Source organism: Lonchura striata, chromosome 11 (assembly GCF_046129695.1).
Source record: "Lonchura striata isolate bLonStr1 chromosome 11, bLonStr1.mat, whole genome shotgun sequence".
Lineage (NCBI taxonomy): Eukaryota > Metazoa > Chordata > Aves > Passeriformes > Estrildidae > Lonchura > Lonchura striata.
The window spans coordinates 2,824,156-2,840,640 of NC_134613.1; the positions used below are offsets into that span (position 1 = coordinate 2,824,156).

The following is a 16,485-nucleotide window of genomic DNA, read 5'->3' on the forward strand; positions in this document are numbered from 1 at the left end:
AATGTGGGAAAACGGTCTATGTGCCAATTCCCGTCTCCCCCATTTCCCACACCACTCAGGATTTCTCACACCTGGGTCTACTCCTGGGTCAGGGGTCTCTTCAGCCCCCCTAGAAATCTCAGCCCTCATTCTAGAGAGACTGCAGACTGTAGAGAGAAAGTTACCAGATTAAACACCAGGAAGATGGTCTCTTTAACAGTCAGGGGAAATGGAACATTCTCTAATAGGGAGCTAAGAGGTTCAGAGGAGAAGAAGGAAAGCAACGGCTGAAAAGCCTCATCCCCTGCTTCCCCTCTAACAAACTGGCTGCACAACCATGACTATGAGCCATGCATTCCTGGAACAGACTTCAGCACCTTTATAAACCCCCTGGATGCCATCACACCCTAGCACAGCCTGATGGATATTCTGGTCAGTGCCCTTCTACTGCAAAAACTATGTATTAGGGACAATACTGGAGCTATTCCTGGATAAAAAAATAAACATAGAGACCATAGAGGGATTAAGATCTCAAAAAAATTTAGGGACCAGAAACACATACAGGCCTCCACTCTAAAAGACACTACGAATTCAAACAACAAAGCCAGTAACTGCTCGATACTAACACAAAGTAATTGGAACCAAAATATGATTAGAATGGGGTTTGTTTTTTCACTCTCTCCAGCCACGAAATGGGCAGCAAAATATTTGTCCTCGTTTAGGGCAAATCTGGGGAAAACCCTCTGGAAGGAGCACCCAGAAAACAATCCCCCACAGCCCCTCCCCACCCACCTGATTCGGGAAGAATTTTCTCTGAGAGAAGTGGAAAAGAACCTGTTTATTTAACAAACAAAACCCTTCCCAGCACTAAAAAAATGAACAACACCAGGTGACAACAGAATTCTTTCACCACTCTGCAGAGATGACAAATCCAGAAAGTCTCTCCTGGGGGTGGTCGCCCGGGTCTGGGCGCTGGGGATTGCTCTGGGCACGGGATGGCTGCTGCAGATCACAGAGCGCAGGCTCCTGGTGCTCCTCGGTGTTTAGAGGGTCCCAGTCCAGAGCAGGTTGGATGGTATTCAGGAAAGGGAAAGGGAAAAGAAACAGTCCAGGGAAAGAATTGGACTGCTTAGCTAAACTAATTTAAAAAGCAAAGGCAAAAGCAAAAGCAAGCAAAAATGCAAAGCAAAGCAAGCAAAAGCCAGCAAGCAAAGCAAAGCAAGCCAGCCAGCACTGGCCTCTTCTAGACAGCAGACCATGGGGGGAGGTGAGCCAGCTGATAACAAGGCAAAACAAACTTTCACTTTCTGAGTTAGTTCTGAAAGCACAGAACAAAATATCAAACATAAACAGAACACACGATTGGAGATACAAACACCATAACGTCAGCCTTGGACATTCCACCCCTTATCTCCATATCTTCAACATCATGTAAAAACTCCATCAAGTAAAAACTTCCATCTTTCACTTACTCATACACATTTCTTTTATTTCACTTGCTCAAACCTTTGACACTTACACATTTCCTTCTACTTCACTTGCTCAAACCTTTGACACTTACACATTTCTTTCTGTCTCATGTCTGTATGTTTTCGTGTACAGACACTGGCAGTAACACCCAGCAAACAGTGATATTTGCACATGAGTCTCACCCCACAGTCAGATCCCCCTGAGGTACACATCGTGTTGCTCCATCTCTCTGCATTATCCACCATGTACAACCTGGTCCCTGAGCAAAGACAATCCCACAAATGGGTTTGTCTGTACTCGAGGCAGAATTGCTCCACACTGATTTCCCTAACAAACCTCTGACATGTGCCACTGGGACTTTATCTCCATCTACTATATTCAGGGCCTCAGACTGGGCAGGACCTGCTCAATTGGTGGAACCTCGGCTGTTAACCAACCAGGTGGCCTTTGCTAAATGTTGCTCCCAATTTTCGAAAGATCCCCCACCCAATGCTTTTAAGGTGGTTTTTAACAGTCCATTGTACCTCTCCACTCTGCCTGCAGGTGGTGCATGGTTTGAGATGTGGTACACCCACTCAATGCCATGTTCCCTAGCCCAGGTGTTGATAAGGCTGTTCTTGAAATGAGTCCCATGGTCTGACTCAATCCTCTCAGGGGTACCATGCCTCCACAGGACCTGCTTTTCAAGGCCCAGGATGGTGTTATGGGCTGTAGCATGCGGCACAGGGTAGGTTTCCAACCATCCTGCATGTCTGGGGCAGTGTGATGTAGTCAGGCCTCCCCATACTTGTACTTGGACCACCGCCCACCATACCAGAGGGGCTTCATCCGCTTGGCCTGTTTGATGGCAGCACAGGTCTCACAGTCATGGATCACCTGAGAAATACTGTCCATGGTTAGAGCCACCCCTCGGTCTCATGCCCACTTGTAGGTGGCATCTCTGCCCTGATGACCTGGGGCATCATGGGCCCATCGTGCTAGGAACAATTCTCCCTTGTGCTCCCAATCGAGGTCTATCTTTGACACCCCTATCTTTGCAGTCTGATCTACCTGCTGGTTGTTTTGCTGCTCTTCATTAGCTCTACTTCTGGGGACATGGGCATCTACATGGAGAACGTTCACAGGTAGCTTCTCTACCTGGGTAGCGATATCTTTCCACACTTCAGCAGCCTAAATTGGTTTTCCTCTATGCTGCCAGTTAGCCTTTTTCCACCTTTCCAGCCACCTCATAGAGCACTGGCTACCATCCATGAATCAGTGTAGAGGTAGAGCTTTGGCCACTTCTCCCTTTCTGCAATGTCCAGGGCCAGTTGAACAGCTTTGAGTTCAGCAAGCTGGCTTGATCCACCTTCTCCTTCAGTGGCCTCTGCAACCCATTGTGTGGGACTCCATACAGCTGCTTTCCACTTCCGATTCATCCCTACGATGCGACAGGAACCGTCGGTGAAGAGAGCGTAGCGTGTTTCATCTCCTGGCAGTTGGTTGTATGGTGGAGCTTCTTCAGCCCATGTCACTGGTTCTTCTTCTTCATCTCTGACACCAAAACTTTCACCTTCGGGCCAATTTGTAATTATTTCCAAAATCCCAGGGTGATTCAGTTTACCCATATGGGCACGCTGTGTGATGAGAGCAATCCACTTGCTCCATGTAGCTCTGGTGGCATGGTGGGTGGAGGGAACCTTTGCTTTGAACATCCACCCCAGCACCGGCAGTCGGGGTGCCAGGAGGAGTTGTGTTTCCGTGCCAGTCACCTCTGAGGTGGCCTGGACTCCCTCGTGGGTGGCCAAGATTTCCTTCTCTGTGGGAGTGTAGTTGGCTCCGGACCCTCTGTAGTTCTGACTCCAAAATCCCAGTGGTCAGCCTCGAGTCTCCCCAGGCACCTTCTGCCAAAGGCTCCAGGACAACCCATGGTTCCCGGCTGCAGAGTAGAGCACATTCTTGACCTCTGGTCCTGTCCTGACTGGGCCAAGGGCTACAGCATGAGCGATCTCCTGCTTGATCTGGGTGAAGGCTTGTTGCTGCTCAGGGCCCCAGGGGAAATTCTTCTTCTTGCAGGTAACCAGGTAAAGAGGGCTCACAATCTGGCTATACTCAGGAATTCTCCAAAAGCCTATGGCACTTAGGAAAGCTTGTGTCTCCTTCCTGTTGGTTGGTAGCGACATCGCCATGATCTTGTTGATGACATCTGTAGGAATCTGACCCCGTCCATCTTGCCACTTCACTCCCAAAAATTGGATCTCTCGAGCAGGTCCCTTGACTTTGCTCTTCTTGATGGCAAAACCAGCTTCCAGGAGGATTTGGATGATTTTCTCTCCTTTCTCAAACACTTCTGCTGCTGTGTTCCCCCACACAATGATATCATCAATATACTGTAGATGTTCTGGAGCCTCACCCTTTTATAGTGCAGTCTGGATCAGTCCATGGCAGATGGTGGGGCTGTGTTTCCACCCCTGGGGCAGTCGGTTCCAGGTGTACTGCACGCCCCTCCAGGTGAAAGCGAACTGAGGCCTGCATTCTGCTGCCAGAGGAATGGATAAAAATGCATTGGCAATATCAATGGTGGCATACCACTTTGCTGCCTTGGACTCCAGCTCGTACTGGAGTTCCAGCATGTCCGGTACAGCAGCGCTCAGTGCTGGAGTCACTTCATTCAATGCATGATAGTCCACAGTCAATCTCCATTCTTTGTCAGATTTGCGCACAGGCCAGATGGGGCTGTTGAAGGGTGAGTGGGTTTTGCTGACCACCCCTTGGCTCTCCAGCTCTCAGATCATCCTATGGATGGGAACCACAGCATCTCGAGTTGTTCTGTACTGTCGACGATGCACTGTTGAAGTGGCAATTGGTACCTTTTGTTCTTCTCCCTTCAGAAGTCCTACTGTAGTTGGATTCTCAGACAGTCCAGGCAAGGTGTTCAATTTCTGGATGCCCTCTGTCGCTACAGCTGCTCTCCCAAATGCCCACCTGAGTCCCTTTGGGTCTTTAAAATACCCCCTTCAAAGGTAATCTATGCCCAAGATACATGGGGCCTCTGGGCCAGTCACAATAGGGTGTTTCTTCCACTCCTTTCCTGCCAGACTTACATCAGCTTCCAGCAAGGTAAAGTCCTGTGATCCCCTGTCACACCGGCGATAGAGACAGATTCTGCCCCTATGTGTCTTGATGGAATTAACGTGCATTGTGCACCAGTATCGACCAAAGCCTTTTATCTTTGTGGTTCTGATGTGCCAGGCCAGTGAATCCACACAGTCCAGAAAACACGGTTTTCCCTCACCTCTACCTGGCTAGAGGCAGGGCCCCTCTAAGCCTGGCTATCCTTCTTGCCTTGGGCGTATGTCTTAGAGGTTCCTTCAAGGGGATCGGACATGTCATCATCATCATCATGCCTGGCAGTTTGGCTACGGGCAACTGGAGCTGCTCTCCTTTTGGTGGCACTTCCTCTCTGGGTCTTGCCTTCCTTCAATTCATGCACCCGTTGTGCTAGAGCAGTGTGGGAACTCAAAATGTCTCTCAGACATTTTTAGAGGTTCCAGGCCTTGGTCAGAAGCATTCTAGACCCTGGCAGACAGCTGAAAAACAACTGTGATTTTGAGTTTGAGCCATGGAATGAATTACCAACTTTGGAGGTGGAACAAGCAATCACAAAAGGTTAGATAGTATAGTATAAGTAGTTACGAAGTAGAGGGAAATATTTTTTAGTATTGTACAGGGGGGTTTTAGCACATGTACAGGGGGGTTTTCACTTTGTACATGAGGGTCAGAAGTTCTAAGATGGAGGAAAGTGGGCTGAACCCATCCTTCTTCCTTCTTCTTCCTTACCTCCATGTTCTTGGTGATGTTGGCACTCACAGATTGGTTTAGAGTAGAAAAACACTTGGCAACGTAGGTAGTAGGTATTGGGGAATAATTGTAAACATGTTATACGTAATATATCTTATAAAAGATAGCAGCAACCCTGGGCGGAGAGAGAGACGAAGAAGACAGCAGATAGAGAGGATGTCAGGGGGTGTGTGTGCCTCTACCCAGGCCACTGATCAAATAGCTGCAGTCCAAGAACATAATCTGTTAGATAACTAGCAATAAACTGCCTTGAGACCGAACAGCTAAGCCTGCGGAGTTTTTCTTTGGAAGCACGGGTTGGAGGAGGAATTTCACCACCACATGTGGCCCCAAAACAAGGCTGGGGTTCCCACAGAGCAGCAGTAGATTTTCCGTCCCATCTCCTCATGTTTTCTCTGCAGTCGCACAGGAAGAACCACAGCTCAACTCATGGGGTGTACCTTCTCTCACCATCTGAGGAACATCTACATTGCATACCAGAACCTCTGATCTGTACTGCTGAGGTTTGGAAAAGGTCCTCCTTAATCTCCTCCCTGAGTCTCTTATGATTCTCCTCTTACCTTCTAATTTCTGCAGATGTGTTTGCACTGCTGCAATTCTGGCATGGGTTGGGCCATGTACAGCATCTGCATATGCTTGGAGTTTCCTTGCCATGTCGAGCAAGGTCTCATCCCTCTCCTCCTGCTTCATTATTGCTAAAGCAGAAGCGTATTCATGTGGCCCAAGCCGTACAAGTTTTTGCCACATCACAGATGTACATGGTACCAAGTCTAGATTCCTAGTTGTTATTTCATCTGAGAAGATAATCTCTGCCACTGCCATTTCTCTCAGACGTTGGATCCCGTGTTCTATAGTCTTCCACTGGGTCTGCTGCATATAAAGATCATCTGCACACAGGTATCTTTGTGCTACACTTTCCAGAACCCGTGCCCAGAGGCTGTGAGGGTGAGCCCCCCTCATCATTTCTTGATCAATGACAGGATCATGTGACAGGGATCCCAAATGTCTCGCTTCAGTGCCATCCAGAATTGTAGCCTCGCCTGCAGCATCCCAAATACGGACCAACCAACTAATTACTGACCCCGTGGCTCTCCCAGTCCATCCCAGTCTCTCCCAGTGCCTCCCGGCTGTCCATCTCAGCCTGGCGTGGCGCTGCCGCCCCTCAGCCAATCAGAGCGCGAGTCTCTGATGACTCATCAGTTGCCAGGCAGACCCGCAGCGCCGCGTGCCCCGCGCTGGACTCGGCCTCCCAGTGCCGCGCGCTTCATTCCCAGTTCTTCCCAGTGCCCCCCATTCCCTCCCATCTCTCTGAGTGACACCTCAGTCTTTCCCAGTGCATTCCCAGTCCCTCCCAATCCATTCCCAGTCTGCCCCAAGGTCACACCACCCCTCCTCTCTCTCCCAGTTCCCCCCAGCTGATCCCAGTGTGTCCCCGCTCTCTCCCAGTGACCCCCACCGTGTCCATCTCGCTGGTGCCCTCAAGCTCCCAGCCCAGCCCCGGCACCTGCTCTGCTCCTTGGTGGATTTCTACCCTGCTCACGTCCAGCTGAGGTGGTTCCAGGGCCAGCAGGAGCTCTCTGTGGTGGCCACCGACATGGTCCCCAATGGGGACTGGACCCACCAGCTCCTGGTGCTGCTGGAAACCCCAACCCGGGCCAGGGTCACCTCCACCTGCCAGGTGGAGCACATCAGCCTGGAGCACCTAGTGAGCCAGCACTGGGATACAGGGGAGGAATTGGGGGCGCTGGGAGAACCACTGGGATGTGCTGGGAGCAACTGGGAGGGAGTTGGAGAGATCCTGGTTTCAACTGGGAGAGGAGGTTGTAGGTTTGGAAGGGCTAAGAAGGGGTTTGAAGGATACTGGGGAGGGTGGGATGGGGTTCTGGGGGTCCTGATGGGCACTGGGAAGAGACTGGGAGAGGATTTGGAGGTCCTGGGGCAGTGGGGGCAACTGGAAGGAGGCTGTGGGATCCTGAGAGGGACAGGAGGGGCTTTGGTGGGTCCTGGGGAGGTCAGGAAGGGATCAAGAGGGAGGTTTCAGGGGATCCTGAGTGGGTTGGGAGCGATGAGGAGGGTGCTTGGAGGGGTCTGGGTGTCTGTGAGAGTTTTTGGGAGATCCTGACCACTGTGGGCCACCCAGATGCTGCTGGATGCTGCCGCAGCAAGATGCTGACAGGAACTGGAGACTCCTGAGTTGGGTTCTGTCTTCCTGGCACTGGGGATCGGGTTCTACCTGCGCAAGAGAGTCTGGGGGGTCCCGTGAGTCGTGTCCCCCCTCCCCCAGAGTGTGGGTGCTCGCCGGGGTCCCCAGCCTGGTGTCACCCCCTTTTCTCTGCCCATAGAGTTCCTGAGCCGCCGGCGGCCGCAGCCGCTCCCTGTGACCTCGGGCCCGGCCGGGACCACCGCTCCATCCCCACGCTGATTTTGGGGGCGACCTGTGTCCCCCCAGCCCTGCTGTCACTCTGCCCCTGCCCCCTGCTCCCAGTGTTCCCAGTAAAGCTTCCCAGTTAAACCCAGCCCAGTTCCTGGGGGCACTGGGGAGGGACTTGGGGGGACCCCACGGCGGGGCCGGCCCTGGGCAGGGAGGGCGGGTCCAGGTGGGGAACACTGCCTGCTGCGGGTCTGCCCGGCAACTGGTGAGTCATCAGCCCCGCTCGCTCTCATTGGCTGACTCTTCTCCACCGCGTTCTCTCATTGGCTGAGGAGAGGCCCGGCAGTGCAGAGAAGGAACGGGAGAGATCCCGCCCCGAGCACCGGCACGGGGACAACAGACCCGGCCTGGGCACAGGGAGGGAATTTATTACCAACCAAACCACGGCAGCACCAGGAGAAGGGAAAGAAATCCCTCCAGCACCTTCCCCCACCCAACGGGGATCACCCACAACAGAGTTATCCACCATGGAGAGACGGGGACATCCCAGTTTAGACCAAAGCCAATTTTATTGAGTGTACCAGGTGTTTATACAGGGATTTACTTGTATGGTGCTTACAGAGGGCTCTGTTTTTGGTAACAATTTCCCATTGGTTACACATTCTTCGAGACATCCAGTAATCTGGGAACATTTATCTTATCACAAAGACTCACACCATTTTTTCTGGTCACTTCTTGCCCAGGGAGACTGAAACTGTGTCTGTGTCTCCCACAGTTTCTGCTCAGTCAGGCCTCAGATATCAGGCCCCTTTATCAGCTCCATTGCTTTTCTCTCTGTTTTATTCCCCATACGGGGACACCAGGGCTCTGCCCCACGGGGGTCACTGGGGATCATCCAGCCCGGATCCTCCCATGGGGGATGGACCTGCAGCAGCACACCAAACTCTTCCCTCAATCTCTTCCCTCACTCCAAGCTCTTCCCAAACCCTCATCCCTCACTCAGGGCACTCACAGGGCCTCCCTTAGTGGTGCCTCCGTTGGTGTGTGGTCAAGGCTGAGCTCTGTGAGAAGCTCTTCCCACACTTCCCACACTCGTAGGGCCTCTCCCCGGTGTGGATGCGCCGGTGCACGGTGAGGCTGGAGTTTTGCTTGAAGCCCTTCCCGCAGTCGGGGCAGTGGAAGGGCCTCTCCTCTGTGTGAATCCGCTCATGGAGGAGGAGATTGGAGCTGGTCTGAAACCTCTTCCCACACTGGGGACACTCGTAGGGCCTCTCCCCAGTGTGGATGCGCTGGTGTGCTCGCAGGCCTGAGCTCCTCCCAAAGCTCTTCCCACATTCCAAGCACTCATAGGGCCGTTCCCCAGTGTGGATCACCTGGTGCTCAATCAGGCCAGACATGTCTTTGAAGCCCTTCCCACACTTCCCACACTCGTAGGGCCTCTCCCCTGTGTGGATGCGCCGGTGCACGGTGAGGCTGGAGTTGCGGTTGAAGCCCTTCCCGCAGTCGGGGCAGAGGAAGGGCCTCTCCTCTGTGTGAATCCGCTCATGGAGGAGGAGAGTGGAGCTTCTCTGAAACCTCTTCCGACACTGCGGACACTCGTAGGGCCTCTCCCCAGTGTGGATCCTCTGGTGATTAATCAGGTTGGATCTCCACCTGAAACCCTTCCCACATTCCAAGCACTTGTGGGGCTTCTCCCTGCCATGAGGCTTCTCCACCAGCTCCGAGCTCCGGCTGGATCTCCGCCCGCCTTCCTGGCTCAGGGGGGCTCTTTCCTCCCCGCAGCTCCCTGGGCTGGGTTTGCAGCTCCTCCTCCTGCAGCATCTCCGGGACTTTCCCTCCTCCTCCATCCAGCCACGCCCTGGCAATGACAAATCCTGATTTGACAGAAAAACAAGAGAAAAGCTCCTTGTACTGGAGGTTCCTCCTTGCCCAAGTTCATCTCAGGAAGTCACTGGGAACCTTGTGTCTATAAGAACCTACAAAACACCAAGATTTAGCTCAAAAATCCTGCAAACTTCAAGACACAGTACAAAACCTCCCCAAACATAACAGCTCAGCAAATCCTCCTCCAAAACATAAAGATTCAGCTGCCACATAAAATCAAAGCACCAACATTTAGCCCAAGAAAGCTCAGAAACACCAAGATTCACCCTGTGAAAATCGTGGATCCCCCTCCACAGTCACCTGCTGCATGTGGGGGGAGCAGCACTCCTGGGCTGGGGGGAGGCTGCAGACACAGGGAGGGGTGGAACCTTCTGCTGCTTCCTCTTTCTGCTCCTCCTCCTCCTCCTCCTCCTGTGTCTCTCCTCTTCCTCCTGCTATTCCTCCTTCTCCTGCACAATCCCACCTTCTCCTGCCACCTGCATCGTCTGACTATTTTGTTCCTCAAGCCTGCTTCTCCTTCCCTTCTCCTCCTGCCCCCAGGCCCAGCACCCACTGCCGGCTCCCTCTTCCCCCCAGCCCCACAGCATCCCAGCGCAGGGGCAGGGATGGAGCTGGGGCAGGTCGGGCTGGGGCAGCGCTGGGCTCTCGGCCGCTCCCGCCCGCACTCGGTCCCCACTGCAGCCGCTCCCGCCAGGACAGCGCGGGGGGGCCCGGCCTTGGCGCTGCCCCACTCCCACCTCCCCAAATTCCCCTCGCGGGGCCATGGGGCCGAGGGGGGGCACAGGTGGGTCCAGGTGGGGAATGCTGAGATAATTTCAAGAGTGGGTCCCCAAGAAGAAGAACTGGAATTTGTGGTAGACACAGGGGCAGAAAGAACCTTTATGTTAAATATTCCAAAAGGTTATAGTGTAAGCAAAGATACCGTAATAGTAACAGGACCAAAAGGAGAGAGTTTCACAGTACCCATTATTAAAAATGTGGCAATAGAGGGAGAAACTAAATTTTGGATGAGGGATGTTTTCTTGGTCCCAGGGGCAGGTACAATTTACTGGGACAAGATTTACAAGTGAAATTAGGAATAGGGGTTGTTCCAGAAGATGGGAAGATGACAGCTAGACCTTTAAAACTAGGCCAGGAGGATGGAAGAAGAATTAACAAGGAAGTTTGAGCTTGGGAGGGAAATAGGGGAAGATTAAATATTGACCCTATAAAGATTACAATTGAGGAAAAAAAATTGTCCCATACATGTACAGCACTATCCTGTATCTTTAGAAGGACGGGAATGTTTAAAGCCAGTAATAGAAGGACTAACAAAGGATGGACATTAGAACCTTGTATGTCTCCCCATAATACCCCAATACTCCCAGTAAAGAAGCCTGATGGGAGCTATAGACTGGTACAAGCCTTAAGGGAGGTTAACAAAGAACTCAGACCCGCTATCCAGTGGTACCAAATCCTTATACTCTTTTAAGTAAAGTTCCTCCCCAGCATCAGTGGTTTAGTGTAGTGGACCTTAAAGATGCCTTTTGGGCTTGCCCATTAGCCCAGGAGAGCAAGTTATCTTTGCTTTTGAATGGAAGGACCCACTAACTGGAGAAAACAGCAATTAAGATGGACAAAACTACCACAGGGGCTTACAGAATCCCCAAACTTATTTGGACAAGCTTTAGAAACAATACTACAAATTTTCCCCACTCCCCCTGGAATACAAGTTATCTAATGTGTGGAGTTGCGTTATTTGGGAGCGCGGCACGAATGTATAGATGATCTTTTACTTTCTGGGGAAGCTGAAGCTGAAGTTAGAGAGGCTACTATAAAGCTTTTGAATTTTCTTGGGGAAAAAGGATTAAAGGTATCAAAAGGGAAGCTGCAATTTGTAGAATCAGAGGTAAAATATCTTGGCCACTTGCTTAGTAAGGGTAGTTGGAAGCTCAACCCAGACTGAAACACAGGGATTCTATCCCTTCCCCCTCCCTCTTCAAAGGGGGAAATCAGAAAGATACTCAGATTATTGGGATATTATAGATTGTGGATTGAAGGATATACACAGACAGTAAAATTTTTGAATAAAAAAAACTGACAGAGGGAGATGATATAAAATGGATCAAAAAGGATAATGAAAAACTAAGAAAAAAGAAGTTAAAACTAGCCCCAATATCAACTTTAAGCTCACCTTCACTAGCAAAACCCTTTCATTTGTATGTAAATGAAAAAAAAGGGGTAGCTCATAGGGTTTTGTTTCAAGAGTGGGGAGGAGTAAAGAGATCCGTGGCTTATTTATCAAAGATGTGGGATCCAGTAAATCAAGGCTGGCCAGTGTGTATTCAAGCTATAGCAGCTACTGCAATCCTGGTAGAGGAAAGTCATAAACTGACTTCTAGAGGTAAATTAATTGTGTGCACACCTCATGCAGTACTAAATTTCTTCCAATTTGCTTTGTGATTTTTATCTTGAAATACATAACTTACTGTACTCTAGGATTGAAAAACTAGTTTACAGCTGTGACATAGCAAAACCTGCTATTAATTTGAGTCAATGCAGGCTGTTCAATCAAGTGTTCTCAGTGTGTAAAGTTAAACTAAAGGTAACACCAGCTGCTTGGCAGGTCAATGAGAAACAATTTTCCTTCCAACCAGTCCTTTTTCATGTACCCAAATGTGTTTTGCTTTCTTCGTTTTTTTTGTTTTGTTTGTTTGCTAGTTTTTCTGGAAGTGCTAACTACTTGCAGTGTATCTAGAACAGCAAATAAAATTGTGCATACAAAACACTTGTAAAAAAATAGGGCTCATTTTTTCCCACAATGGGAGGTGGCTACATATAGAAAAGGGAAACTACAAAGCTAGATGAAGAAAAAGTTTCAGTATCTTCTAATGTAAACAATTTGTTACTTCCAGCATCACAGTGGGTGTGTGACACACACATATGAAAAAGATGGTGAGGGAGATCTCTGTTTACTACAGTTTCCTATTTCTTGAATGAGTTAGAGAGCTATGAAGCAATTGTGATTCCTTGTGTGGATTACCCAGGCCTGCAGGGAGGGCTGGGCCATGGTTCCCTCTGTGCTGCAGGCAGCCCTGCAGCGTGGCAGCAGTGGCTTGCCTCTGGTGAGTTTGCAGGCAGGGTGCTCCAGCACTGCAGTGCTCAGGGGCAGTTTCCTATTTTGACAGCAAAGCTTAAATTCAAGAGTGCCTCTTCCCATCCAGTTATTGTTTGTACTGTAAGAACCTCTTCAGAGAGTGTCTCCTGGCAGTCAAAAAGAGAGTATTGCAGAGATAAATTCCTTACTTGCTGTCTCCCCCACTGTATCCACATTTTGTCTATTCCCTCTTCAAATTATAGATTTGTAAAACTCATGCTCTGTGTCCTCAGATGCCCTTCCCAAATCAAACCTTGGCTTCTTTGCAAATTATATTGCACTAACAAGGATTGCCTTAAATTTTTTATTGCAGGCAAGATCACTTCAGAAGTAAGTTTTGTTTACCTTGTTCCTACAACCCTTTCAAGTTTGTGAATGGAAAATTGTGACAGCAAAATAAGTCTTTAGTTTTAGCACTGTCAGCTGTGGGTAGCTGGTAGCCCTTGGTGGAGGGTGCCGTGAATTAAAGGCCTGCAGAACACACATAACAAAAGTAATTAAATTTGTAAGGAAGTTGAAAAAGGAGGGAGAGGTGATTGGCAGACTCACCTCTCCAGGATGTAGGACTAATGTTAGAAAGTGGACTGATATTGGAATGTGGATGTTGAAATGTGAAGAGAGAAAAAGAGAGCGAAAGAGAGAGAAAGGGAGAAGAGAGAAGAAGAGAGAAGAAGAGAGAAAAAGAGAGAAAAAGAGAGAAAAAGAGAGAAGAGTGAAAAAGAGAGAAAAAGAGAGAAAAAGAGAGAAAAAGAGAGAAAAAGAGAAAAAGAGAGAAAAAGAGAGAAGAGTGAAAAAGAGAGAAAAAGAGAGAAAAAGAGAAAAAGAGAGAAGAGAGAAAAAGAGAGAAGAAGAGAGAAGAGAGAAAAAGAGAGAAAAAGAGAAAAAGAGAGAAAAAGAGAAAAAGAAAAAAAGAGAGAAAAAGAGAGAGAAAGGGAAAGAGAGAGAAAGAGAAAGAGGGAGAGCGAAATACCCCCCAAAGTCCCCATACCGTTGCTATCTGTAAGTTCTCCCCCATTCCTGCTAGACAGAGTGACAACAAGGGGAGGGGAGTGAGGAAGTACAGTCAAAGGCAAAGCTGTGATAAAGAGGGAGAGCTGGACCACCAATAGAGATAAGATCAAAGCAGAGATAGCTGACTCTCACAATGTGCTTTATTTTCTTAAACAAGACTTCTTTTTTTTCCTTCTGATTTTTGTTATTAAGGAAAGGAGGCTTTTGTTCTGAAGAATGGGTCTGTAAGACTAAAACAGTTGGATGTTGCCTAAAAAGCAAAAAACCAAGAGATGTGATACATCTTGTGTTAAATTTGGGCTAGTCTTTTTTTTATTTAACTAATTATAGCTCACAAGAAGAAGAATTGGCCTCTGCAGCAATTAGCACAGCTGGATACAAGAAGAAGAAGCAGCTATAGAAAAGGTTTTTAGTTAAACCCAGAAAGTTTTGAAGAAAACTAATGGTGAAAGTTAATGCAGTATTGTTTTTCTTTTCTTTTAACACTGTGTTATTAAGAAGTCCTTTCCAGGTACTACTAAAGCAGCAATCCCAACCATGGAAAAGAGGGTGAATTCATGCCAGCAAAATAAAAGAATTTGTGAAGAAACGTGAGGAATGGACTATCACATCTAAACCGGGTGATACCAAATTAACTTTCAACCAGGACTGGGTGGTAATGGTTTGGGAAGACCCAAATGATCCAAGGCAGGTACAAAGAATAACACCTAACTGAGAAATAAGGCAAAGCTTGCATCACTGGTTCTAAGCCCTGCCTGAATAAGCCCTGAGACGCCTCCGACACCTCCTTGGCAGAGGAACACTGCCACTTCAAACAGGAGGGTCGGGAGTGTTTGAGTCAAAGAGTTCTGATAGTCTGGCCTTAGCCTGTGGCTTGTACAGGCAAGAAGGGAAATTGCCATTAATACTATGCTGTATACTTTATTTGATTCATCCCCACATTGGACATGGCAGCTGGGTTATAAGTGAATGTTTAAATTATGAGAATAATTGGCATTGTAGCTCACAAAATCTATGTTCTTGTGGCAAGAAGTATTGAGTACTGAATCAATCCCCTATACAGAAAGACCTCAAAAACTGAAGTAATAAACTGCTTTTGTAGATGGGGATTATCAGTGCCTGTGGACTGAGAGATACCTGAGGAATGGTGGAAAACCACAGTTAAAAGGTGTCAAAAACAATTTGCCTGGAAATGAGTAAAAAAGGAGTGACAAGGGAAACAGAGGGCAAGCCTGGATTGAGCACTGCACTCACCAGCGAGAAGATCACACGTACTTGCTGTGGGCAGCAACCCCACAGGCAGGGGAGGTGGGGGTATAAGCCAAGCCAGACCTGTCATTCCTGTTTCTGTCTCTCATTTGTTGTCTTTTCCCTTCTGAGATAGCAGCAAGATCGTGTCACAAATGCTACAGAAAGTATCACATGGAAAGAAACCAAAGTTCCTTTTTGTTACACACACCCATGTCAACAGCCACTGTTATAACCCATCCAAATTAAGTACCTTCAGGAAAAAGGGGGAAAATTATCACATTACAAAGAACTTAGGAAAAAGTAGTAATACTTGGGGCATGGAATGTCCAAAAGGAGAGATGGATTTGTTTTACATTTGATCTTAGAAATATAGTCCAATATAGTCCAAGATTCAGTAAAGAGATAAGTAGTAAAAAAAAAGGTAAAACAAGCACAGCAGTCTAGCTCTGTGTTAACCCCAAATTATATCCTGAGTCATATTAAATGACTCCAAGCAGTTATAGAGAAGATAATAAACAAAGCTGCTCAGGCATTGGAATTAATATTGAGTCTGCAAAGCCAAACATCACCTGCAGTGCATTAAAATAGGTTGGCTTTACACTATTTATTGGCTAAAGAATGGGGTGTACAGATTGTTGAAAATAGATGGCAATGAGGATGTCATCCTAGAAAAAACAAAGGATATCAGAAAAAAATTATGACCCAGGTATCAGTCCAAAAATGGGAAAATAATGTTAAAAACTAGCAGGTGGGGTAATGTATTGAGAATGGGATGGTGGAAGAAATTAGGATTCTTCCTTTTATGTGTTACAAGTGTTTTGTTATTTCTTCTTTGTTTAATCCCATGTTTTATTTGATTACTAACAGAGTCCAAAGAATGCAAGAGGACAGGAAATATTCTTTATAAATCATTTGGCTTGAGCAGTAAGAGGTGAGATTGTGAAAAATGCATATTTACGATTGGCTTTTCGCAAATGTTACAATGAATATTATATGTGCAATGTTAGAAAGTTATGCTGTATTAATTCCCTTACATATTGTGTTAAGTGTAGTTTTAGGTTACAACATTATGTTAAAATAGAGATTATGTATGTGGGGGGAGTTTTCTTTTTAGGAATGAGATGCTCCCTTCGAAGAACACCTAAATCTTCCAAAGGAGAGGAATTTATGGCTTCTGATCAGGAGAAGCTAATTTCTTCAGGCCTTGCTCAGACTTGAAGACGCCAGGGGATTAAAGGGAACAGTTGACATACAACAGAGTTTCTTGTTTAGAATAGGATGTATGCATAACCATGAAGGATGTATGACTATGCAACAAGTGTCTTGGTTTAAGGGTGATTCCTTTGTTCACAAGTCAAGCTTTTCTTGACTTAGGGTCCGAGAGCATCTGGACATCCGTAATTCTTTGCTCTTTTTGTCTTGTAATTGTCCTAACTCTAATTGTATTATTATTTTTATAACCATTTTATTACTATTAAACTTTTAAAATTTTAAAAACCAAGTGATTAGAGTTTTTCAAAATTTTCAAAACTAGATGAGATTT

At 47.7% G+C, this 16,485-nt stretch overlaps 1 protein-coding gene across 1 annotated transcript in view; it reads right to left on the bottom strand.

The window, feature by feature from the left end:
• Positions 1-13,695, bottom strand: part of LOC144246966 (uncharacterized) — a 158,902-nt gene extending 145,207 nt beyond the window's left edge. Inside the window, exons 1-2 of the mRNA XM_077785996.1 lie at positions 13,669-13,695; positions 8,717-9,411 (exon numbers count right to left, since the gene is read on the bottom strand). Coding sequence (XP_077642122.1) covers positions 8,717-9,411; positions 13,669-13,695 — 722 coding nt within the window. The remainder of the gene's footprint in view (positions 1-8,716; positions 9,412-13,668) is intronic.
• Between the last annotated feature and the right edge of the window lie 2,790 nt (positions 13,696-16,485).